General features: G+C 46.7%; 7 protein-coding genes across 7 annotated transcripts; 2 read left to right on the forward strand and 5 right to left on the reverse strand.

Moving 5' to 3' along the window:
- Nucleotides 1-3,360: 3,360 nt before the first annotated feature.
- On the reverse strand, nt 3,361-7,095 carry KD926_004811 (PX domain protein; the record flags this gene model as incomplete). The annotated part of the gene is made up of 4 exons (XM_053095313.1): nt 3,361-3,582; nt 3,641-3,958; nt 4,362-6,759; nt 6,809-7,095. The coding sequence occupies 4 exons, from the start codon at nt 7,093-7,095 to the stop codon at nt 3,361-3,363; spliced, it is 3,225 nt and encodes a 1,074-aa protein (XP_052950000.1).
- A 2,594-nt stretch (nt 7,096-9,689) lies between these two features.
- KD926_004812 (phosphatidic acid-preferring phospholipase A1) lies at nt 9,690-12,474 on the reverse strand (the record flags this gene model as incomplete). The annotated part of the gene is made up of 4 exons (XM_053095314.1): nt 9,690-10,017; nt 10,395-10,922; nt 11,010-11,748; nt 11,808-12,474. The coding sequence occupies 4 exons, from the start codon at nt 12,472-12,474 to the stop codon at nt 9,690-9,692; spliced, it is 2,262 nt and encodes a 753-aa protein (XP_052950001.1).
- A 1,617-nt stretch (nt 12,475-14,091) lies between these two features.
- Nucleotides 14,092-16,347, forward strand: sac6 (fimbrin; the record flags this gene model as incomplete). The annotated part of the gene is made up of 5 exons (XM_053095316.1): nt 14,092-14,114; nt 14,198-14,408; nt 14,464-15,146; nt 15,268-16,250; nt 16,313-16,347. 5 exons carry the CDS (start codon nt 14,092-14,094, stop codon nt 16,345-16,347), a joined length of 1,935 nt encoding a protein of 644 aa, XP_052950002.1.
- A 1,018-nt stretch (nt 16,348-17,365) lies between these two features.
- Nucleotides 17,366-18,503, reverse strand: KD926_004814 (RNA-binding protein; the record flags this gene model as incomplete). Its single annotated transcript, XM_053095317.1, has 5 exons — nt 17,366-17,418; nt 17,470-17,845; nt 17,928-18,027; nt 18,082-18,138; nt 18,421-18,503. 5 exons carry the CDS (start codon nt 18,501-18,503, stop codon nt 17,366-17,368), a joined length of 669 nt encoding a protein of 222 aa, XP_052950003.1.
- Nucleotides 18,504-19,289: 786 nt separating this feature from the next.
- On the forward strand, nt 19,290-20,757 carry KD926_004815 (glutamate-5-semialdehyde dehydrogenase; the record flags this gene model as incomplete). Its single annotated transcript, XM_053095318.1, has 3 exons — nt 19,290-19,590; nt 19,643-19,804; nt 19,856-20,757. 3 exons carry the CDS (start codon nt 19,290-19,292, stop codon nt 20,755-20,757), a joined length of 1,365 nt encoding a protein of 454 aa, XP_052950004.1.
- A 231-nt stretch (nt 20,758-20,988) lies between these two features.
- KD926_004816 (60S ribosomal eL18 domain-containing protein) lies at nt 20,989-22,079 on the reverse strand (the record flags this gene model as incomplete). The annotated part of the gene is made up of 5 exons (XM_053095319.1): nt 20,989-21,066; nt 21,121-21,488; nt 21,560-21,664; nt 21,787-21,871; nt 22,074-22,079. The coding sequence occupies 5 exons, from the start codon at nt 22,077-22,079 to the stop codon at nt 20,989-20,991; spliced, it is 642 nt and encodes a 213-aa protein (XP_052950005.1).
- Nucleotides 22,080-23,594: 1,515 nt separating this feature from the next.
- On the reverse strand, nt 23,595-24,917 carry KD926_004817 (putative mitochondrial carrier protein; the record flags this gene model as incomplete). The annotated part of the gene is made up of 5 exons (XM_053095320.1): nt 23,595-23,817; nt 23,878-24,014; nt 24,061-24,339; nt 24,443-24,760; nt 24,810-24,917. 5 exons carry the CDS (start codon nt 24,915-24,917, stop codon nt 23,595-23,597), a joined length of 1,065 nt encoding a protein of 354 aa, XP_052950006.1.
- Nucleotides 24,918-25,436: the final 519 nt, after the last annotated feature.

Consider the following 25,436-nt stretch of genomic DNA (forward strand, 5'->3'; position numbering starts at 1 on the left):
CCCCCCCCCCCCCCCCCCCCCCCCCCCCCCCCCCCCCCCCCCCCCCCCCCCCCCCCCCCCCCCCCCCCCCCCCCGCCAATCGAGTATGTTTGAAGCAATTTCTGAAACCCTTGGGCCAGTTATTGTTTCTAAAATGAGAGTCAGTCAAAGTCCAAGTTACTGCCGTTTGACTGGGGAATTAGTCTGGAGACACAAGCACTGACCGAGTGTTAATACTAAGTAGTAGTTGGGTATAGTTAAGCTGGCGGTGAAGAAACCATGCGGGTCGGTTATAATCCAGTCGTCAGTCTCGGAAGCATCCCGCTCGTGAAATGGTAGACCAAAATCACTTTTCAAGTGAAAACAATGACCAGATGGGGGCAGGGGTTAATTGGAGTTTGGGGAAAAGAGGGCAATGGCTGCACGCGCTAGAGAGTAAAATCCCAGGCAGCAAGTCAGTTGATGGCTAGTACCAAAAAGCGGGAAAAAAGGGGGGGAAGCATGTCTTACCTAATGGGTTTGTCACCTAGTTACACAGTAATCCATACAAGCACCTATTAAACTACAGCTACCTATCTACATACAATAGTTAACTGTCTATGGTGTTGGTAAGTAGGCAGTCTGTGCGTGTCTACTTTCTTACCTTGTGCGGCTCTTGCTGAGCACGTGCTGTACAGGTAACAAAGTGTCTAGAGACTTAGGTTTTACATTGTCTTGTCTGGATCAGGTCGATGCATTCCAGATGTATCTATTATCCCCTGGGTTGTTGCCCTTGGCTAATGCGCTAACTACCGCACCTAAGACGTTAGTTACCACCTTAGGTAAACAGGGGGGTATTAACGTAATCCACGGGCGAGGGGAACACACGGGTGAGGGGAACGGTTTCTCCGCAGCCATAAGAATACTGAAGCATTTCAACCACCAATGCCATTAAATTAGACTATTTAAAAGATGAAATATATAGCTATTTACTAGGGCAATTCCGTATTGTATGTCCAACAGTCCCACAACAACTGCAGCGTTGTGGAGCGCGCTTGCGAGGCCTAGGTTCAGTATCTTCAACCTACGGATTCACCACCTGATCAAGCTGCTGAATACGGTCACGACCTTCCTGTACAGATATAAAGAGATAATTTCCTAGGGAAGCACGTTTCCTCGCTTTCTTCTTTATTTTTCGCTCATTTTCAGCCCGTAGAACCTTATTTTCTTGGAGAAGAAGAAGATTCATATTTATTGCTATGTGCGCGGCTTTTTCAAGGTGTTGAATATGACAGACTGGACTGCTAGAAAGCGTTCTTTTCTTCTGAAGACCGCTCTGTAGGCTTTGAACCTTGCGATCAATCTGACGAGGATTCTGGGGTGTTTGAAAAGCAGATGATATTGAGCCTTCAACAAGTAGTGGCGGTATTGGTGTAGGAAGTTGAAAGGTAATTTTCTCAAGAACTCGGTCTTGATCAAGTGGTTTAAGACCTGATCCTGCAAAGTTACTGCATATATTTTTTTGAGTAAAGACTGCTTCACGTGCAGAAGGATATAGGTATAGAAAATCCTCCTTGTTAATATGGTTATTTCCAGCTACTATTATCCCCTCAACTAGTTTTCTCTATGCGCGTTTAAGCGGTCCAAAAACACTAACATCAAGTGGCTGAAGAAGATGGGATGTATGCAGAGGCATACAAAGACAGATAATTGCATTCTTTTTGCAGAAATCATCAAAATATGCAGTTTGGTAACTTGAATGGCCGTCAAGAATGAGCAACCGCTTCGCACCAGTTAAATGTAGTTTAGAAAAAGGATCAAACACTTGCTTCAGCCACTTAAGGCCTATTTCATCCGTTGTCCAGCCATTAGCGCTATTGGTGAGCTTCCAATCTTGAGGAAGATTAGACTCTTGATACCAAGGAGCTCGGTGTTCTTTTCCTTTCAAGATAACTACTGGTGGTATATGAATTCCCTTAGAGCTTACACATTCAATGATTGTAACCTATTCACGATTCCCCTGAATAACTCTGCGAGATCTCTCACTGCGCCCTACCTATTGCAGTAATAACCTTAGATGTTGTACAGAGCCCCATTGCAAAGCCAGTTTTATCAAAATTCCGGATATCATTCTCATGTATGCCGTGTTCTTGAATCACTTCTTGTACAGTCGCAAACCATGGTCTTATAACCTTTGGATCCTCCTGCTTTGCACGCTGGTATGTTATTCTTCGATTATATCGTGTACGCAGTGCTGGATGGCGTTTGATAAAAGTAAATGCCCAGTTGACACCTATAGTTGTAGTAGGATCTTGTGTGCGCTTGTAAAGTAAAATCTGCGCTATTCCACGCAGAAACTCCGGTCGAATTGAAAAGCCACATTTATCTGCATCTATCAAGTACTTAGAAAGGACTTCTTCTTCAAGAGCTGTTAATTGATGGTTGTTGGCGTGTGTTTCTGATCGTGATTGAATTCCATTAAGCCGCTTCCAAAAGGTAGTCTTAGGCACCCCAAATATTGCAGCAGCCTTTGATTTTGATTGGATTTTTTTAATTTTTATACGCGTCAATAGCCACTGAATTCGGGCTTCTTGAGAAGGAGTCATTTTTGTGTAATAATAATAAAAAGAATGGCGTGTTGAAAGTGATCAGTTGAGGATTTTCGGAGGTTACGGAGAAAACGTTCCCCTCACCCGTGTGTTCCCCTCGCCCGTGGATTACCTACGTTATGCAGGCTTGAAACCACCCCCGTCGTGCTGTAGGTAGGTAAATAAGGTACACCGAGTATGGAGATTCAAATTACCATTGGTTTAACTTGGTACAGTATGGGCGGAGCTTCTACAACCACGCTCTTAAATTATTTCCAGTATGTCATCACACACAGTCCGTTTTATAGATGAAAACACGTTGTATATCCAGTATCAACCACAGACAGCACAGTAATTCTGGGTATCAAATAACAACATACCTAACACGGTTGTCTAAGGGTAATATGGAGGTATCCACTACCCGATAGAGTCAGGCGTCCAGCAAAGTTGTACAGCTATAGTTAATCACTGTAGACAGTGATGCATGCACGTGTCGCTATACCTAAATTTTCCATGCCAGTAACAATCGCTCGCCCCAGGAATAGAGAAAAGAGAAAAAAAAGAAAGCGAGGGAACCGGTGAAGGTCATTTTATTAAACATACTTGCTCCTATGGATTCCTAGCTCGAGGGAGGGAGTAGACTAGCTATTGAAAACAACCCACCAACAGAACCAGATTCGAGTTTAGTCCTGCGACAAAATTCAATATCTAGGAAAGACCTTCAGTGAATACTCCGCAGTATCATTAGGAGTGCATCGTTCTATCCACCAGATGTTTTCCACCCCCTGCAAGCAAACCTCTTCATGTAATTGATCTAGTCTTCATCCTCGTCTTCGTCACTGGTTGCCTCAATGTTCTTCTTCGGCAAATCCGCAAGTTCTTCATCGTCCTCCGAATCACAACCTTCCATTCGGCGGCTATCCGAACTCGTGTACTCAGGCCGAGGAATCGACTGCCCTTGCTCCTTGAGCACAACCTCGATCTCAGGCAGTAAAGTCACAAGGGAGGCATATTGATCGAGTGGCAAAGAAATACCCTTGATGTCATTGAGTAAACTTTCTCGAAAGTAAAATAACAAGTTAAAGAGAGCTTACTTTCTTTCCAGGGAGCTCCTGGCCATCCTTTTCGTAGTATTCTCTGATACTGACCATGGTTTTGCCGCGAAAGGTCGATATCATGACTCTGCGCATTTTTGAAATCTCCCAGTACTTATCCCCGTTTGAATCAGTCTTCCATGTTGCAGCTATATGAAATCTGGCATCAGGAGCAGCACTTTGGACTGATCCTGTCTTTGTTCTCTTCGGTTGAGAATGTTCACCATGAACAGGGCTATCATCAGCACCCGACATGCGCTTTCTGACTTCAGAAACCATTATGTCCTCTATTGCATTCTTGGAGGGGATACGAGTTGGCTGGTTAAGTTGACAAGTCAAATGGAGTAACAGTAAGTCCTCAAGGCCAAGACAAACCCGCAGGTGGTTTTTTTAGCGATGGTGTACCTACCTACGAGAGGAGTAGATAGAACAGCTTACATACTAAGCTTCTTTTGGAAGGCGGAACGCACACCTAGCCACTCTACCTACATCGACCGGAAGTATCCCTCTTGTCATCTCTACCTACGGAAATGATTGGATACGGCAACAAGGTATCGGATTCGAAAGCTGGCAAATACATAAATTGAAGATGTTGCTTCGAAAATACACATAAGTATAATCATTCATTCATCTAGAATCTGCACACATCTTTACAAGGCTCTTACGTACATGTCCTCTAAAGTATAATAGCTCTCAGAGCCTGCAGTAAGATAGAGAAAACAAAGCCTCTAGCGACACTGTGGACTTGAAGACAATCGAAAACCTTTTCGAGGGCTTCACGACTAGCAGCTGCTCCCATCACACTTGTCAGTGCCTGTGGTAGGCCTTTCTGTAGAAAGACTCTTCGGGCCCTTTCTCTCAGGCGCTCTTTTTCACTCTCGTTAGGGGACGCCGGCCAGGAATCCAACTCCGATTTAGTTGGCAGGGCATTCTCGCGCAATTTCATGAGGTAGTGCCCAATTGCCTCATCTGATGTATTAGCGTCAATCATCGAGTTCTGCAGAAGGTCACGTATTGTCTCTAGATTTGGGTTCCCGGGACGTAGAATGTAGGATTTGGCCGCATTTAAAAGAGTTCGGCGTATATTCCAGGCGGAGGACAAGGTATACAATTCGTTTATGACAGCAAAGATGAGCTCAATCGCCACCTGAGTCTCTTCATATGATATTGTAGTTATTTTGTTGCCTGGAATGCTGTCTTTGGTAGGAGATGCTTGGTCCGCACTGGGTCCATTTGGTTTGAGTTTCTCGAGGGTTTCATCCAAACATGACACATTCTCTGCAAGACCATGGTGCCTAGTTTCTAGATTTTCGACAGCGTCATTAAGCAGAGCATGAGCTGAATTGTCATGAATCGGTTTCGCTTGTGAGTCGACGAGGCTGTCCTCCGCGGTCGGTGAACAGGCGTGAGAGATCCCACTCAAAGGAGACTGAGTTGCGGGAATCCGTACACCGCTTCTAGATGCCGGCGCATTCTCTGCCCCTGGACTCTGATTATTCTGGGAGGTACTGTGGAATTTGTCACTGGACTGAACAGAGTCTTTAAGAGGTGCACTATCAGCATCTAGAGTCGGGCTGGGTTTCTTGCTTGGGTTTGCTCCAAAAACCCCCGTCATCCCACTGAAAACGGTTTTGCTGCCGCTAGAGACGCCCCTGGGGGCATTAGTTAAAGCACCCAAGACTCCTCTTCCAACGTTTTCTAACGCCGCCTGGGTAGGGAAAAAGCCAGGCTTCGTGGACGCATTCTTTATTTCCGGGTCAACAGGGCCTTCCTTTCCGAGGAACCGTCTCATTTTTTCGCATTCTGCAAGCGGTTCGTGCTGAAGGGCAGCCTGCAAGTATTGCTCCAAGGATTTTACTAAGGCTCTGTTTGTCAGCCCCTTCCAGGTGGGCAGTAAAGAGTAAGTATCTGCGAATTGTAGCTTGTTCAGCCTTGCGATAGCCGCTAGGATCTCATGGAGCAATTCAAAGTCTTTATAAGTTCTAAAGACCATCCACCCAGTTCTCTGTGAAGATGTAGGTTCCACCTGAAGCATGTAATTGAACGTTGGCTTCGATCGAACCAAGGCGTCGCTGGACTCTGAACCATCGTCCACTGATATATATGCACGGTGAAGAGTCAAAGGTGGCAATGATAGATGCTGCTCCAAGTTCTGGTGAGATGAATGGTCCTCTTGCATCGGCGATGACAATGTAGATCTTGGTTCTGGACTTGTTTCATTCCTCGTACACGCGTTGGACGGTTCTGGAAAAGTCTCGGGATCCTCCTGTCTTTTCGCTGGCTCGAATTCGCCTTCTTCCTTCCTCGGCGAAGTGCTAGAAGCCAAAGTGGGATCCTCGTCGTGCAAAGAAACAAGGGCTTTCCAGGTGTTGCTATCGGTGGATCCGCTCTGTAAGTCCTGGGCGGCAATCAATGCGCTCAGCCGTTTTGCTTCGGTGATGGCTTCCTTTGTTGCTTTATCCGCGTTCTCAGACTTTTCTTGATATGTCCGACCGGGAGACTTCAGGTTCGTATCAAAGCTGTCGGATGACGTTGGCCGAGGTGCATCCGCCGCATCTATCGGGCGTTTGGCAGCAGTTACGCCCTGGTTCCTGACCCCCTCAACACCTGCATCGATTGCATTCATTATCTCAGACTCTCCTTCACTAAAAAGATGTATTATCCAGCTATTGATACACTCTGGTCGCGAAAGACTGGAAATGGTCGACTCGAGGACGACGCCGCATAAGATTTCCCGGCAGAAGGTTCTAAGAGGGGCGCAGCCATAAGCCGTCGTGTCCATAAAGCTAGACAGGATATCATCGGCAATGATGTTCAGTTTTTTCCGTTGTTGTGGATCGGCCAACACGTTTGCTAGGCTGCTCTCCGGATATTTTTCGAGGTATCGTCGAACGATTTCCTCCGGCTTCGTAGAGGAACCGACGTTCTCAAAGGCATTCGCGAGTTCGTTCAGGAAAACGATCATTATAGAAGAGGAATTGGTCAAAAACTCAAGGAAAGTGTCCGTAGTTCGTTTCCGTGCGAGATGTGAGGCCATTGACTTAACAAAGCCGGTGAACATACAGCGGCAGGAACGAGGAAAGGCTGTTTCGGAAGGTAAAATCGGTTCGTACCAGTAGCTATCAAGTCTGGTGAGCTCAGATCTCATATTTAGGGTGAACTACTTACTTCACGTAGTCTCTGATGATGGCGTCGGTCAGTGAATCCAAAGCAAATGCTGTTTTAGGGCGAAAGGAAGAATAATCAGCAGGCTCATCCGAAATTTCCTTGGTGAGAATTGACTGGATGCTATCAAGTCTCGACTCAACATGAGCAGACTTGCGCCCGGGCCAATCGAGTAGTCTATTGGCGACATTCAACGAAAGTTCTCTTCGCTTGATGGGATTCGGTAGGACAGTGAGATTCGTTTCTTCCCATGATGAATGTAGGATAACACCGCTAAGAAATCCAATCATAATCAAGCCAAGTCTCCCGAGCACCACATATGTTGCTCCCACCATGCATATAAAAACACAAATGAGAGCTTCATTGCTGGATGTTGAAAGAAAATGAATAATAAGGCTGGAAATTTCCTTGGGCTGAGCCGGTATTTGATCACCATTATTGCTTTTGCTGGGCTTGTTTATTTGTGTATGATGTTCTTCGTGTAAGTTTTTATCATGATCAAACTCATGCGACTTCGAGCAGCTAGGTATCTCATGGGGGCCATTCATGGTTATTGACTTCGTAGATAGACATTAGTCACAGCATGCTTGTAAAGTTCTTAGTTAGAATCTTGATGGATCAAACAAGCTAACATATTTTGGTAATACCTAGGCAGATAAAACGTCAGATTGTTTGTCTGGCTAGAAATAGCTTGTACAGTGTAGGTAGGGTGAGCAAGTTCGTGACACCTAGAGGTACTGTCACGGATGAAGGAAAGACCCGGCTCCGGGATCGCCATTATAAACTTGGGCCTACGGGCCAGGAAGGTGCCATGAAAGCCAGAATTTGCAACCCCTTTTCTTTATCCCATTGAAATATTCTTCCCTACATCAATCAGTTAGGAAGTTACGCTAGTTAACCTACTCTTGTGACTAACTAATTCAATTAGGTCCTGGCCACATACCACCGAGGTAGCTATCAGATAACTCGGTGAGGTGTTGTTATGGGATGGATGGTCACTAAGAACGTGGTAGAATCAATTAGTTATATTTAATCGAACTGGCAAGATAACAGCAGCTTGTTGTCTTGTATAGAATTTTTTGCTAAACATTCAAAGTCATTTGTAACTAACACCGTAGTTGCTGGAATAGTTACAGTGGATTAGTCCTCCAGAGTCTATATATAGCTTATCAACATCAGCATAGGGCAGACGATTGGCGAGGTTCATGAACCGCCTTAAGCAAATCAACCCTCCATTTATAGGAACAATAAAAAGATCTACGTAGTCATGACTATATACACAGTAGTTTTCCCTTATCTAGAGATATTCTGATGGTATAGGTCACGTCGATGTGTGAAGACTGTGATAGATTACATGTTATAGTTAAAACAGGATTTCCCTATTAATTGGCTGACTATATTTCATGTCATGTAATATCCAAAAGAAAGGTATAGTATATGCCCATTCACAATTACCCTGTCTTATGAAGAAGACACGGCATCTAAAGCTAAAAGAATGGAATTTTTCTCCGCTATCCGAGTGAATCCAGACACTCAAAGTACATGTTTTCCATGCCAGATGCAAAGAAGATAGCGGTGTATTATAGTTCTTCAGGACTTTGATTTCCTGTAACCTGATTGCTCAACAATCCTTGGCAACAGACAGGAAGTCTTGGTGCAAGAGTCACACTGTTTACCTACCTATAATCCAGAATAGCATTAGCAGGAGAGTCTGTTTGCAGACCTAATAACAATGGTGTGTTTGCCAGCATTTGCTGGTACTGTCAGCAAGATGATCAGCACCATAAAGTCTTGATGTCTAGTAAGAGGAGAGCATTGTCGTGGGGGCTGGTCACATAAGCGTGAAAGATGATTGATGTGACAAGTGTGTAAATGGTGATACCGACGGAGCATTCTCATGAGACCAAGATCACAGCAATCTAACTTTTAACACACATAATCAAATTGTCGGTATAACTGGTCATAGATATCGCGAGGTTAATGAGAAATTTTGAAGACATATATATAAACACAACAAATTTCAGAGGGAATCTGAGAATTCTCAATTAAATAATGTCTGCAAGGTGTCCGTCCATCCGGAAAGAAATGCTTGGGATTTTTTTAAAGGGATAGAAATTTCCATCGCTTACCGGAACGGAGAAAATAGTAGTCCGTGACTAATCGTAGCCGCTCGACCACCCACCGCCTTTCACCTGCCCAGAGGCATTCCAGCGGCTACAAATAATATGTACTTCGTAGGTCGGGTACATTGTAACAAGGTGCCTAGCATTAATAGGTACATACAATGTGCAGTCGATGAAGTCATATGCATATTTATCCATCAAAGTCGATGAACAGAGTAGTTATGCCACTCAGCTACATAGTTAAACATTTGTACCCCTAGAAACTTGACAATAAGCAACTGAATGGCCCGAATATGAGAAATTGGCTACTAATTATAGCCCCTTCAATGCCACTTCTTGATCATATAAGGCAACCATCGCCCTACCTTACGGCATCTCCCCAGTCTAGACGTGTCTTGCTTTCTCAATGTACCAATCGGGGTAAATAGGCCAAATACTTCATTGGCTGATCACATGACTCAACAATACTTCCCTATATACACGCGAACGCTCGTTGCTACCAAAAGACCTGTTCCCCAATTGAAAGAGGACACTAGTCAGAGACGAAGTAGAGCTAATCGAGGTTCCAAGTCGCCTTAATGGGGTCGCTTCTTAGATAGCATCTGGGAAAGCAAAAAATGACTGACATCCTCATCTGCCCAGTAAGTCAAGTGGCTAGCGATGCTTGCAATCAAAGAAATATCAAAAGCCCCCCTGTTCAAAGAGTGATCGGTTCTGTCAGTTGCTGTTTGATAGAAGTTCCTAGAGGGAAAAGGACTCCCTTACTCTTGAATACTGTAATCAACTCGTCCATTGTTGTTAAGTGCTCTCACTTTGGCATCTTCGATCCGAATCTTTTTCAAATGATCATCTGGCCCTTCATGCTGAATAGATGAATGACCACCAAGACTCGAAGCCTCCGATCTTTCGGCTTGTCTGGTCCTCTGGAAACCTTCATACAGCGTTTCTAAGCCCGAGTCTATGAGCGTAGGATGCCGGTCGGTATGGAAATCTGAGATTTCGGCACCGGGGGATAGTCTTGACTGTGGCATTTGATAGCCCTCGCTTGAGGAAAGTTGAGATGCGTCGTCATCAGAATTGAGACCAAGACTGCGGTTTAGCAGGCTGCTTGCAACGCCGGAAGTAAAATTGTTCCAAAGAGACCCAACACTTTGCCCCACACGATTACCTATTATTGAAAGGCTTTGACCAGATGTAGCCCATAAACTCCTCTTAACAGAAGGTAAGGGTTGTGGCCTCAATGATGACATCGCCGGTGAAATAAGAGGCTCGATACGATAGCTCACTGGATCTGAGGGGTGAAAGATATTATACAATCGGCGGCATTTCGGGGAAGACACTAGATTATGGCCATCGATAGAATTGGTTTCTGTGGTAGCATGAGCAAAGGACGACTAGAGAAGGACAAGAAAGACGAAGATTGGGTACCCTCTGTTTGTTCTCCGGGGTAAAGGGACATCCCGGACCTGCTAATGTCTGGTGCTGATCTCCCGGCAATCGTCTTTCCCTTGAGCATTTGGAAAAGGGCGATGGGAGAGCCAAGGCAAAAAAGTTCCTCGCACTCAAAATGCAGTTGCTGATTCCGTAATTTGGTTGTTGATGCGTTTGCTCTCTCTACGGGTATCTTCTGCTCAGGCTCACGAGCGGGCTGTTCGCGGCAAAGAATGTCAAAGAGAATGGCACTACCGAGTGAGTGCCCGCATAGGCTAACCGATCCGCTGAAAGACGGATTTCTTTCCTTGAAGAGCTTGAGGATTCGATTGCTTTCCTGACTGACGATTTTGGATATATGCTCACGGTAGGCGCTCTGATATAGGAGGACATCCATTGCCAAGTCAGATATTAAATTTCGAACTGCTGGTACACTTTCCAAAGTGATATCAGCTAGGCTAGGGAAGGAGTCATCCTCGGAAGAATCTGCATCAGCAAGGTCAAGCTCTTTGCGATTGTGTCTCGCTCCTCGATAAGGGAAGTCAAGTAGATGTCTCCAGCACCTAGAAACGATCAGAATAGTTCCATCATTATATGCATTGGAAATGCTGCATCATTAGCCGTGCTAGAGTCCAATAGATTCGACTTACACAGGTAGTACTTGAACACGACAGTTTATCTGGCTATCTGCGAAAACAGAGTTGAGAGCCTGGAGGTCAGGTGAGGCTTTATAAACGCTTTTCATAGTTTTGCGTAAAACATTCACGTCGTGTATGAAATTTATGCTCTCTAGTCGTAACCCAAGTCGCTGGCCAATGCCATGTGTGACGAGGACCAGGTGATCAATCTGTCGCTCTCTGTCGTCATTGTCGACTTCTCGGGAATCCTCCATCTCTTTTTCCTCCTGTCTGCGTGCTTGCTCTTCAAGCTGAGCTTCGTCTTGATTCTCGCCTGTTAGAGAGGACATCTGCTGCTCCAGTGTTGACTTCGATAAGCCGCCTGCAGGACTACCTTGAGGAGAATGACTGTGAGCTACTCCGGCATCCGATGAGCCATGAGTGTCTGTCTCGTGGGGATCCAATCCTTTTACAGGTGCCCCAGGCAACATTTCTCCTGGTGATCTCTGCATGTTCGAGGGTGCCTTCTCTTTCCCGGTCTCTATGAACCCACGTACTATTTTTGTTCCGGGCACTCCACCTAGCTTCTGGTACACGGTTGTGCTCACCCGAGACATGAAATCATCATTCGTGATTAATGCCGCCGAGTGATCCTGATATGTTACGATGCTTTTCATATAAGCACCAAAGAGACGATAGTTCCGGGATCCACTGGCCGACACAGGCGCTGCAAGCCCGTCATTCTCGACCGAATTTGGCAAAAGCCCAGGCGCTGCTTGATTGTATTAGCCATGTGTGCAGCCGCATTTTTTTCCCTGATGCTAGGTTTACCCGTATCGGAAGTCTTCGAGTACGTCGAACGATGTGCAGCGGTGTCATGGACGTCGATGTAGCGCCATGGCTTCACTTTAAGGTATCCTTCTTCAAGTTGTGTGGCTAGGTTTTCCTCGCATGGCTTGATTGAAGACCCATCCTGGAAGAACCATGTTCCACGACGAACTTCGTAAACAGGTCCTGCCCAGTAAGCCGGGGAAAGCTCCCTTCGTTCCACATCCACATCAAAAAGATAGTCTTCATTGACGGCAACTTTGGTAGTGCTGTCCTGCGGCCTTCCACTGGTTTCGGCGTGTCTGGATTGTTCGCGAGCGGCCTCGATATCGGAAAGCCTCTGGAAGGCGATCTCTATGGCGTGAGAGTCCTTGGATGAAAAAGGAACGAATTTTTTGGGTGGCGGCGGGGGTTTCGAGGCGTCCTTCTTTTGATCCCATAACAGGGGTTTCCATTTGGGAGAGTCCACAGCATAGAACCATCTTACTCGCAAGGGAGGGCAATCCCTAGGATAGCGACGCAGGCCTAGTCGATGTGTGTGCGTAACTGTGTGGTCTTCACCCTTGGATTGTTGCAGCACGTCCTGGTTGTGCGAAGCTTCGCTTGTGGTGACAGTCTGTGTTGTTGTCCCCAAAGAGAATTCCCGGGCGCCATGCTGTTCCTGGGACATCGGGCCGTGGGGATGGGAGGCGGGGAGTCGGACAACTTAGCATAGAGCGATACGGTATGTGCAGGTTGGGTTGGGATGTGCTTTTCCGTGCAGGCAGTGAAAATGAGTACTCAGTAAAGTACGTCGAGGATTCCAACCGGATGATGTTATGACGAAGCCACCGTCGGATCACATCACTGATTAGTCCGAGAGCTACAGACCCCCAATCTCTTGCTACAGTCACGTACGACGTATACGACGAGCCTAATTATGAACCCAAAAGTAAGCAGGAAGCCGAAGGTTCTTTTACTTTGGATACTGCTGGGTATATGGGTTGGTGCCCAGTGGAATTACGGGTTATCTACACCATCTGTTCCATAAAGCCTGGGCAGGTGTTCCTTATGTAGTACCTAGCCGCCCCCAACCAAATGCGCAAAACTTGAGGTAAGGCAATAACCTATGATAGGGCTATGTAGGTAATTGTTAGTGCAGATAGGCATATCCGTAAGGTGCTGCTTCCACAATAAGCAGGACTTTTCGCCAGGTTTTAGTCATAAGCAGGCTTGTGAGTACGTACGTTAGTACGGTGCAGGTACCGCTAACTATGATGTACTGTGGGCAACCAGCTCTGACGTCAGTCATGTCAGCGAGGAAATCGTCTATGTCACCTCGTTCAGGATGCCAGCCGCGTATTGTATGTACTACTTTCCCACGTGGGGTCAGCCAAGATTAGGTAGATAGGTTAGTTGTAATTATATACTACCTCCCTAATCTATTTAGCAGAGGCCCGCCTACCTCTTACAGCCTATCTACAGTATATGCCTACCTATCTACTATGTAGACATACATATGTATGTAGGTAGGTAGATATTCAGTACGCATGTATGTACATATATACATACATACATACATACCTTACAAAGCGCCGGGTAAACTACTGTACCCATGTAGGTATGTAACTGGTACCTAGGCACTGGAAACGAGACGATACTGCCCGCCAACCTAGGTAAGGTAGACTGTACGATGAATGTATGTATGTACATCATGCAAGGTACGGTGTAGACTTACTGGGCAGTGAAGACACAGAAGGGTTGTCTCATATGAAAAGAATGCTTCTCCATTCAACCATTCATCCAGCCTTGTCAATATCCTTGAAATATAAGCTTTTTGACTCCTCTTATTACTGTGCTCTACAGTGCCTAGCCTGGGTGTTCCGTGGTCATACCCAACCAGTACCGGTACCGTAGGTGTGTGGGGCGTCAGTACGGTATCTCGTAACCCGGAATTGGCTCTGTAATTAGGTATTGTAAACATGACATCCATCACCCCTCCTTCCTGGGCGGGGCGGGTCTTACCCAGGCTGCCTAAATAATACTTACTCCGAATGGGCAGTGCTGGCTTCGACTTACTTCGCTTCTCTTCTACCTACTCACCACTGAAAAAGACTGGCAACAGAAAGACGCGCATTGGCGGTATCAACCATCATTGTCTGATCAGTCTATCTTCATAGCCTGAGAGCTTCCAGTGTATTATACAGACCTTCAGTCCTCTTTCGCGCATATCTGCCAGCCAAGCCCCCCACGTTATTACATCAAAGACATCGCCGCCAACAGAAAGGCCACGAAAGGGAGCGGGAAAATGAATGTGATCAAACTTCAGCGGTATGCCCCTTTTCGACTATTTCATACTTTGTCGCTTGCATGTATCTGGATGAATGCGCCCCTAACTGATTTTGACCAAACAGGAAGTACCCTCAGTTTGAGCAAGGCGAGATCTTCACCCTTCAGGATGCGTTTAGGAAATTAGACATTGATGAAAAAGGCTACTTGGATGAAGCAACCGTTATCAAGTCTACCCAACAATCGGAGCGCCAACCATATGATGTCGTACGCCAGGCGCTGAAGGAAGTCGAACTCGACAGCTCTCGTCGCGTGGAGCTCGAAGACTACGTTGATGTTAGTGTGTTATCTCTAAAACTTCCAGCTGATCGGTCTGCTAAATAAAACGTAGCTTATTTCCAAGCTTCGCGCTGCTCCGGCTGAAAGCAAGCCTGCCGTTAGCGCCGCCCCAGCTGCACTACAGGGAAATGTCACGGGCTCTCGACATGTTCCTCGAAACAGTATTGGGGGCAGGATCCACGTTCAAGGATCCTCGGCGAATGTCACTCATACGATTAACGAGGACGAGAGAACCGAATTCACAAGGCATATCAATGCTGTCCTTGCCGGCGATCCAGACATTGGAAACTCCCTGCCATTTCCCACTGACACCTTTGAAATGTTTGACAAATGTAAAGACGGGTTGGTTCTGGCGAAATTGATCAACGACAGTGTACCGGATACGATTGATGAGCGAGTTCTGAACAAATCGGGAAAGAAGATCAAGGAGCTCAATGCATTTCACATGACGGAAAACAACAACATCGTGATCAACTCAGCTAAGGGCATTGGTTGCTCTGTTGTGAACATTGGAAGCGGTGATATCATAGAAGTGCGAGAACACCTTATTCTAGGATTGATCTGGCAAATTATTCGTCGAGGCCTTCTGGGCAAGATTGATATAAAACTCCACCCCGAGCTATATCGACTCCTGGAAGATGATGAGACCTTGGAGCAATTTCTTCGTCTGCCCCCGGAGCAAATCCTGTTGCGCTGGTTCAATTACCATCTGAAGAACGCGAAGTGGGATAGAAGGTACGTTACATCTCAGCTAGATGAGCGCCATATATTTCATCGAACTCTTAACCACCCCCAAATCCCCCGACCATCACGTTAAATATGAATGTTCTGGATTTCTGATACATTACTGTGACAGGGTGACGAACTTTTCTACGGATGTAAAGGATGGTGAAAACTACACCGTTCTCCTCAACCAACTTGCACCCGACACCTGCTCACGCGGGCCCTTGCAAACTCAGGATTTGCTCCAGCGAGCGGAGCAAGTTTTGGAGAATGCGGACAGACTGGGCTGCCGGAAGTTTTTGACACCTACTTCACTCGTTGCTGGAAATCCAAAACTCAATCTTGCGTTTGTGGCCAACTTGTTTAACACCATTCCTGGGCTCGAGCCGATAACCGAAGAGGATAAACTAGAAGTCGAGGATTTCGATGCCGAAGGGGAACGAGAAGCCAGAGTGTTCACCCTATGGCTGAATTCCTTGGATGTCCAGCCCGCGGTTAACTCATTGTTTGACGACCTTCGGGATGGCACTGTACTGCTGCAAGCCTACGATAAGGTCATCCCAGGCAGTGTCAATTGGAGACATGTTAACAAGGCACCAGCTGCTGGAAATGAGATGATGCGGTTCAAAGCCGTGGAGAATACGAACTATGCAACTGAACTTGGAAAGCATGTCGGCTTTTCTCTTGTAGGTGTACAAGGGGCCGATATCACCGATGGCCAGCGCACCCTTACATTAGGACTGGTGTGGCAATTGATGCGGAAGGATATCACAAACACACTCTCGAGCTTGGCTCAGCGGATGGGCAAGCGTGAAATTACCGATTCTGAAATGATTCGGTGGGCTAACGACATGTCTCGCAAGGGAGGCAAAACTTCATCCATTCGAAGCTTCAAAGACCAGTCAATTGGAACTGGTATATTCCTTCTTGATGTGCTTAGTGGGCTGAAGAGTAGTTATGTGGACTACGAATTGGTGACCCCCGGCCGAACCGACGAGGAGGCCTATGGAAATGCCAAATTGAGCATCAGCATAGCGAGAAAATTGGGTGCAACAATCTGGTTGGTACCTGAGGATATCTGCCAAGTGCGGTCTCGCTTGATAACCACATTCATCGGTAAGTTGAAGTGACAACTCTTTAAACATGAGTATACTGTCTTACTAATAGCGGGAAAATAGGTTCTCTCATGGCCACACATGAGAAAATGCACTAATTGGGAAATTGCCCATCAACGCTCCTATTCCTTTCAAATATCTAGGAATGGTGAACATGACTTCTTTTGCAAAACCGAAATTTTTCCTCTGCCAATTCGCGGCAGAAATCCGTTGATTTTTACCTAAGCGTTCTTTGTACCCTCATTACACCTTCCACAATTGTGTTATGAGAGTGAGGATCCGGCTCTGGCTATTCACATATACACGAAAGCATCTCTAAACCAGGCTTCAGACGGTAGACATGGCGCGCACAAGGCGACGCAGCTATCAGGCTGCCATGTAGAGGACATACTACTGACTGCGAGAGCCAAAAAAAAAGATAAAAAAATTTTTAAACACAAGGCGTTTCTTACAAACATATATAGATTGACTTTCTTGCTAATTGTCACCTACGAAGCCCAAAAATACAGTTTTAAGAAGTCCTTGTACACTACGCTGAGCTTTATATGGATTTGGTTCGACCCGAGACGACATTGTAAAGCTCACAACCACCGGGTGTGGAGAGCGGGAAATGGAATCGTCTTATATTAAACTGTGCTTTAGACGGACGACGGACGGTTGGGAATCGGGACGAGGGAAAGGACGACAAAACGCGGCGTGAGATGAAAGAGGTCGCTCGATGTTCGATCGGTAATGGCTCGAGCTGCTGACCACGATGAATACCAATGTCCAAACTGAAACCAAGTCCGAACCTCTAAGAACCACCACAAAGGCAACTTTTCTAAGAGGGGGATGGGAGAGAAAAAGGGAATGAGGAGAGGAAAAGTCCGATCCGGTGCAAAGATAAAAATAAAAAGAACGAAAGAACAAAGGGTTAAAGAAAAGAACAGGAACGATGAAATACCGGCGTACAATCTTGCGCGTGGACTATTAGCACTTGTAGCCCCATCAACATGGGCATCAAGAGGAATAGACCTTTCACAATTTTCATCTCACAACCTTACTCTCCCTTTCCCTCGTAACAAGCATGGTAAAGGCGTATCAAGTCGAATCCAGCTTGATCAACTGGAGTTAAACCTACTCGGCCGTATCAAGCTCATCGTGAGCCGAAGTCATGGGGTCTAAAGGGACTGCGATTATGAGTAACAGGTCAGTCGTGAAGAACAGTTGGGTAGACACACCTTTTCGATCATCTCCGTTTGGTACATTTTCATTTTCATCGTCTCGGCGCTCACGAGCATCATCACGGCGCTCACGGTCATCCTTCATGTCACGATCCCTTTCATCAGGACTACGAGAACGATCACGAGAGCGTTCACGGTCGCGATCACGACGGTCATAGTCGCGGTCTCGACGGTCATAATCTCGATCGCGACGATCGTATTCGCGGTCGTGGCGCTCGTAATCCCTTTCGTATCTGTCGTCTCTTCGAGGGGAATAGTCACCACGGGCACGTCGAGGGGATGGCGAGCGGCCACGGCGTGGAGGAGTACGGTCACGGCGGCGGTCACGACCAGAGTCAAAGCGCCAAGAAGCGGAAGGAGGCGTTCGAGCCCACTAAGAACCAGGTTAATGTATGTACTTGGGCTTGGACTTGGAAAGCAAAGTAGTCCCCACAAAAGACTGCTGCAGCACTTACTTCGATCTTCAGCAGGTCGTCGCGGCCAATTCGTTTGTTGTGCATTTCATGGTAAGCATCATCTGCGTCGCGACGGCTCTCATACTCCACGAAGGCGAAGCTTGAGATATATTAGAATCAAGGCTTGGTGAACTATGGGGTTTTCTAAACGCACAGCCTGCTAGATGGGGTACGCGGCGCTGGGATATCACACCGAACAAGACGGCCATATCTAGAACATTGTTAGCAACAGAATATGATAGAAGGAGGCAAAAGCCAAATAAGTTAACGACGTAAGATAATGAAATGGGCGCGCAATAAATAGACTGGTCCTTGGGGTTGGGAATGCTCAGGGATGAGGTTATGAGCTGCGGAGCGAATATATCATTCTGATAACACTGTGAATAGGACTCCGGCGTCGATATTTGCGATATTCAACCGAGGTGTAGACTGCGAGGAGAGGGACGGATCGTCGGGTCACAGTAGCGCGTAGCAATCGACGAGCGGCACGTACCGTTCGAATTCGTAGGCAAGGTCGCGAGCTCTAGTTCCGTGCCCAAAACCGGTGACATACAGGGTAGTGCCAGGGCGAGACATCGTGCTCTTCTTGGTTGCCGTGAATAGACTCCCGGTGGTTAGGTTGTGTTCTGGCCACAGAGGCTGGCGTTGATGTCAGGATTAGGTGGTTGGTGCCAAATCCAGGAGATAGTGTAAGTAAGAATTAGGAGGAAGGAGTAAGTAAGGTGAGAGGTAGCTGAGGTACAGCTAGCGGCAAACACCATAACCGAACTTTCTCGAACCTTTGATGGTAGACTCCACGCATCGGTCCTCTTAACCTGTTCTGGCCACTCTGTAAGAATTGTTTTCTTACAGGGTCAATTGACCACTTGCTAATTTACATTTATTAAAATCAAATACAACTTGCATGGAACAGAGTAGTGGAATAGAGGGTGGGCTGGAAACAGTTAGGTAGAATTTGGCGGATTCTGCCTCTATGTTCCGCTTTAATCGGGTCATTAGAAGAGAAAACACAGAGTGTATTGGTACCACCATCTTGCATAGCAGCACAATGTCAATACCCCCCGTTTGCCTATTGGAAAGAATCAGTTGACAATTAGATGTGTCTGCCATGGGTTAATTACACCATTAATTCGAACTATTCGCATTCAATTCACGTATACTGCAGCCGTTTATCTATGAATCCCTCGTGTACCACACGATACCTATGGAATGCTTCCATATGTATTCCGTAATGCATGGCTCTTCGGGACACAATCACGTGATTGTGATTAACGCCCCTCATTCCCTCCCACCAAGTCCCTCTAGGCCGTCTCTCAAGGTGTATGCACGCTCCCTATCAGGATCTTTGCAGAGTCCGCAGAAATGTCGCTCACCGACTGCTCGGCACGTGAGATTGGAAAAACTGCATCCCTAGCTTCTCGCCGCCTCGCTACCCTAGCAGACGCCGATCGCAAAGAAGCACTGACGGCGCTACACGATGCACTATCAAAGAACAAGAACAAAATTCTTGAGGCAAATGCAAGAGATCTTGAGGTGGCAACTCGAGCCGCTGAAAAGGGTGACCTCAGTCAAAGCGTTCTCAGAAGATTAGACCTATCCAAGCCTGGAAAGTATGACGATATGCTCAACGGGATCTTAGGTGTACGAGACCTGGAGGACCCCAGTACGTATGCCCCATATTAAATAACTTAGCCTGCTACTGACTCTGGTGAAAGTTGGGAAAGTCACACTCAAGACACTTCTTGATGATGGCCTCATTCTTGAAAAAGTGAGCTGCCCGATTGGTGTTTTACTTATAATCTTTGAGGCTCGACCCGAGGTTATTGCGAATATAGCTGCCCTCGCCATCAAATCGGGAAATGCGGCTATTCTCAAAGGTATGTGTGCTTTATTCCAAGATCAAGTAGTTAAATCTAATACTGTTGAAGGTGGCAAGGAGTCAACTGAATCGTTTGTTGCTATCTCAGACGTTATTTCAGAGACTATCGCTGTTACCAAAGTTCCTCAGTCATCCATACAGCTGGTCAAAACTCGAGACATCGTTTCGGCCTTGCTAGAACAAGACTCGTTTATTGACCTTGTGATTCCTCGAGGCTCCAACGACCTGGTTCGATTTGTGAAGGATAATACAAAGATTGCCGTACTTGGTCACGCCGACGGGCTGTGCTCTGCCTATCTTCATTCCGATGCAGAACAAGAAATTGCGCTGAGAGTCGTTGTGGATTCGAAAACCGATTATCCTGCAGCATGCAACTCTTTGGAAACTCTCCTTGTCCATCAAGATATCCTTGAGAGCATTCTTCCTTCAGTTGCTGAGGCCCTCTTCGCTAAGGGAGTGTCTCTTCGCTGCGACGCGCCAAGCCGAGACGCATTGCTCAAAACTCTGAAAAGCCCCCCTTTGTCGTTACTCCAGAGTGCGATTGATGCTGATTATGACACTGAATTCTTGGACCTTGTGTTAGCAGTTAAGACGATCAGCCCGTCAGCCGAAGATTCTGCTCTTGAAAGTGCCATAGCTCATATAAACTCGCATTCCTCGGGACACACAGATGTGATTGTCACAAAGTCGAGGGACGTTGCTCAAGCTTTTATGCGCAGTGTGGACAGTGCTGGTGTTTTTTGGAACGCATCTTCACGATTTGCCGATGGTATGAGGTATGGGTTTGGTACCGAGGTTGGAATCAGCACGAACAAGATTCATTCTAGGGGCCCGGTCGGATTAGATGGGTTGACTATTTATAAATACCTTGTGCAGGGTGCCGGTCACCGAGCTTCTGACTATTCTGAAGGTGGAGGTAGAGCCTGGAAGCACCAAAACATGCCACTGTAACAAGTTGCCAAAAAAGAATATAGCACTACATTACGTTTTTCATGACACCAAATATGCTTAAACTTGGCAGCCCAGTCGTATCAGAGATGTTAATGGTTCACCAGCTACGGGAAATGAGTAGCTAACCATTCTTGTAATTCAAAGCGCCATGATTTTATAGGTGTTCCGCATAAAACTTTCCATCACATTGCATTTCGCCATTGATACAAGGCAGGTAAATAACAGACACCCTTAGACCTTGAAACCCTTGGACCTTCTACGTCCACGGGCTCTCTCAAACTTACGTCCCTTGCTGCGGACATAGGGTTTCTTGACGAACGTTAGCAAGCATGTTACCACCCAACGGAGAGATGGATAATTTACCTTGTGGCTGTGAGGACCGAAACCAAAGTGCTTGACGGCCTCCCGGGAGTTCTTGGGGCCACGCAGCAACAATGTGTTCGCTCCAGTGGGGGCCCGCAGAGCAAGCTGATCCAGAGTCAGCGTCTCGCCTCCGGCCTTTTCGATCCGAGCTCTGGCAGTGGCAGTGAAGCGCAGGGCAGCGACCGACACCTTGGGGGCGTTGAGGAGGCGGTTATCATCAGTGACCGTGCCGATGACAACAACGGTCTTGCCCTTGTGCGCGTCGGTAACGTTCGAAGCGATGCGGGAGAGGGAAACTGGGGGCCGGTTGATCTTCGACATAAAAAGACGACGCAGCACGACCTTGTTGAAGTTCGCATCCGTACGGCCTAGGATTATCGATCAGTTTTGTTCCATATCCAACCGTCGTAACCGGGGGAGTAATAGGCCAATTCCATACGGGCAAGGAAGCGGTAAAGCTTCACCAAAACCTGCAAGTACACATTCTCACTCTTGGGCGCCTTGCGATGGGTGCTGCGCACATGGTGGCGATCCAAGTCGATACCTAGAATGTTGCGCGTTAGAGAGACACTATGCCATGCTTGAAATTCAACATCTTGCAGATATCTTTTCGCATCGAATTGATATTCTGATTCGGATGATAACAAAAGCCAGATGTTAACATACCCATTGCTGCTGAATCTAACGGGACACCTGGGAGTTGGCTAGCTGTCGCACCCGTATGCAAAGTGAAGCTGGTGAGGTTTTCAGTCTACAAATTTCAGAAGGACGGTGTGTGCGGGCTGAGCCCTAACCTAAAACGAATGTGGAACCATTCCTTATTAGTTCTGCACTATTCTTTGTAATACTGGCGGGAGGCAAACGCCTGTTCACCGCCCTCCGCGTACTCCGTAGGTACTGCCCGTACTGACAACGGACTACCTACCTACTGTATGGATACATCAACCACATACATACATTGGATGTCTTAGGGAGCGTATACCCGGAAAAGATGCCTAGATTGTACTCCGTCTAACCATCTTGATTCCTGAACTTCAAAATTCCAACGGTCCAGAAAACCAGCATCGCAGAGAGAAGGACGCGCGGATTTATGAACTACCAAAACTCTTGTATCTATCATAGGCGTGGAGGTTTGCATTCGAGCAAGGGAAAGGTGAGAGGGAATAAATACTGTGTACTCCGTGTGTCCGGCAGAACTCTGTCTACGGAGTACTTCCATGGTTCCACCGATCCACTTTTACAAACCTTTAAGCGCCCTCCGTGCAAGTACAGAGTGCCGCCTGCATTTAGCACAAGGTGGTTATTTTTCCTTCCTCACCCTCTCTCCCTCTCTGGCTCTCTTTCTCTTTTTTTGCTTTTGGGGGACGCGGGGTTATAGGAGCGAAGGAAGACCAAGGGCTAGGCAAGACTTGCCCGTTACCTTTCCACGCCGTATACCGAGCCAGGAATGATCGAATGAATATGTACTTATTATAGATGTCCTAGCCAATGAGTCTCCGCTGTTAGACTGGAAATATCTATGAGGCCTAACTATGCCAGGGGTTTCTTCGAGGATTCTGGGACGTATTCCAGAGTAGTAGTAGTCTAGCGCACGGAGCAGTTACCCCGTACTATATTAAACACTGCGCAAGGTCAGATCTGATCAACTTCCAGGCGGGGTCAGTTGACCTGCAGCCTTGAACTTTGTCGCTGTCTCCACGACTTAAAGCCCTACGGTGTAATTTATGACCCACCCTAGGTAGGCTCTCTGGTCTGAAGCCTTCTGGCCAAGGAGCTACCGAGTACGGAGTAAGCACTCCATTGTCTGTTCTTCCGTTAACTTTGAGTCATGCAATGCAGTGAAGGAAGGGTACGCATTCCTTTATTCTTCCTGTGTCATGAAAGTGACCATTGCGGTATACTAATCCGTGCCCATGATTGGTCAGAAGCTTTCTTGCGGTATCCTGGTTCTGCTTCCGCGCCCTCATCTCAAGACGGGATGGGGGAAGAACCCATGAAATTAGGTTGAAAGTGCATCAATAGAAGCAGTCGATTCTATCGTCGGAATATCACTGCTTAGAGGACACTCGAAAATTTATTATCTGAGCAATAGTAATACTTTGGCTGGCCCAATTTCTCCGGTTGCCTTGACGTCGTAAATGGGAACACATAGCCTTCTATTTGCCCCAATGCGAACATTCATTCATAGATGGGGTTTCATTCTGAGGCAATCATGAAACCGTGGAAAATAACGTAAATGCATAGAATTTATTCTTTTCTGCCCTCTGTCTCATTTCGTAGTTGCCCAGCTGTGGTATAAGAAATCAATGAATTATCTCCATACCTTGGAAAACCTACGTATTTCATTTAAGCCTGATTATTTGATGATCCAATGATGGCTGGTTATGACATGATCAGAGGTTGGGTTTTTTCAACACTACCTTCAGGTCTGATAGTACATGCTAAAGATATACAAAAAGTCCGAACCGGCAACATTAATGTTCATCGAGAGACACAAGGAAGTCGCGCGTCAACTCAAAGCTTAGCCAACTGCTGGCCATGCTGGGGGCGACTTTAAGAAGATTGGGCACAATTCCTTTAAAAAGTCCGCGGGGGCCTTCCTCGGCTATGATGACTCTTACTGCATCCCAGATAGACTTGTATTTGTAACCGAGTCCAGACATTGTGTTTATTTGGAAACGCCGTCGGAGAACATCACTAAAAGCCGGTCAATTCGGTGCGCATTCGCGGTTTTGGTAGCACGAGGGTCAATCTTACAAGGGATATGTGCATGTCTGAGCGACTGCCCCTGAGATGGCACCAGCAAGCAGTTTACGCATGGAGCCGGGGGTTTTCTCGCCCTCAGGAGTCAAATATGATCGGATAGATTCATATGCCATGAAATTTAAGCCGACCTACTTTTGGTTAGACAAAGATAGGCAATATGGTAGGGGGACATACATATGGCGCAACACCAGCAACTGTCGGGGTTATGCCGCGGTAAAGTGCTACAATGCCTCCTTCGTTCCTATATATCAAAATCATGGTTCGAAACATGCCGGGAAGCTTGGTACTGTTGCCCCGATCCCCAAGCGCGACAAAAGAAGCCGATTGAATGGACAGCCTCGTTCGAACAATATCCAATGGGTACGTGACAGTTACTGATGTTATGCCAGCAGCTCCCCCACAGATGAGACGTCTCATGGGGGACAAATCAGCACCCGGACTAGGCTCAGCAAACTGGATACGTTAGCCTTCGCGGTGACAACCACAGTTATTAGCCCGAGGGCATACGAATCCAGCGCCATTGACTGATTTCTGAATGGGACTCCGGTGCACATACTCGCTTATAGAAGTTATAGCTTCCAAACTGGACAGCAGAATAGGGAATGATGCGGATGCAATTCGTGCCGTTCCCTCGCATGTATCCTTTCCACCCCTCTTCCTTGCCTATTTTTACAAGGGCTTTCCATATAGACAGCCTGTACTCTTCTCTACCGACTGACTGAATCTGGAGTAGAATTTTAAGACGTTCGAGAGGTGACACGATCGTCCTAGACACAGCACCAGCGACACCTCCGGCAAAAAACGCCGCGACCACTGGTTCGGATATCCTGCATTTGAGATCAACGAGAAATGGTGTCGTATCGGGGCCTCTTCCCTAAGCGCGATGAGGATCGGCTATACGTCTAGAGGGACGGCTTTCCTACCTTCATGAGATCGGGCGACGAGGGAAATTGAGAGCGAGGAGGTAGAATGTCGTTCTCTGAAGTTTTCGTCTCATCTGCTGGGGTGGCCTTCTGGCGATCTAGGCTCATTTTCCCCCTCGTTTTGGGTGTGAATAGGATGCCGGAAAGAAAAGAGGAAGGATGAAGTGGAGAGGGAGAATTCAAGGACTAGAGTTGCATTTGACACTGATGTATTTTTTGTTTCAACAAATGCAGGACTGTTGGTAAAAGGGTTAACCAGTTGCTTTTCTGTGGGTGAGGGCGGTGGACTCGGAGAAATCTATGATTTAGGCGCCCAAAAGGATGAAACTCCTGTGAAATCATGGAGTTAGTGCACTAATAATTGGATTGAACAGTAGTGTGGTTTTGTGTTTGTATGTTTAAATGTGATTAGGCACCATCCTGTTAAGAGGGAGATGCACCAAATTCAATAGCAGATTATAGGATGTTGATGGGATGCTGATTTGTTCAAGGCAAGTTACTAGTTAGTTAACTAACTAACTTAGGCTCCAGGGGTTGACTAAGCAGCCATGTTAACGTATTTCACTAGCGAGTCGGCCACACGAAACGAATCGGCCACCTGTATTCCATATAAACTACTACTTTTTT

The sequence above is a fragment of the Aspergillus affinis genome (assembly GCF_023601865.1).
Source record: "Aspergillus affinis strain CMG 70 chromosome Unknown NODE_230_length_25436_cov_88_125360, whole genome shotgun sequence".
Taxonomy (NCBI): domain Eukaryota; kingdom Fungi; phylum Ascomycota; class Eurotiomycetes; order Eurotiales; family Aspergillaceae; genus Aspergillus; species Aspergillus affinis.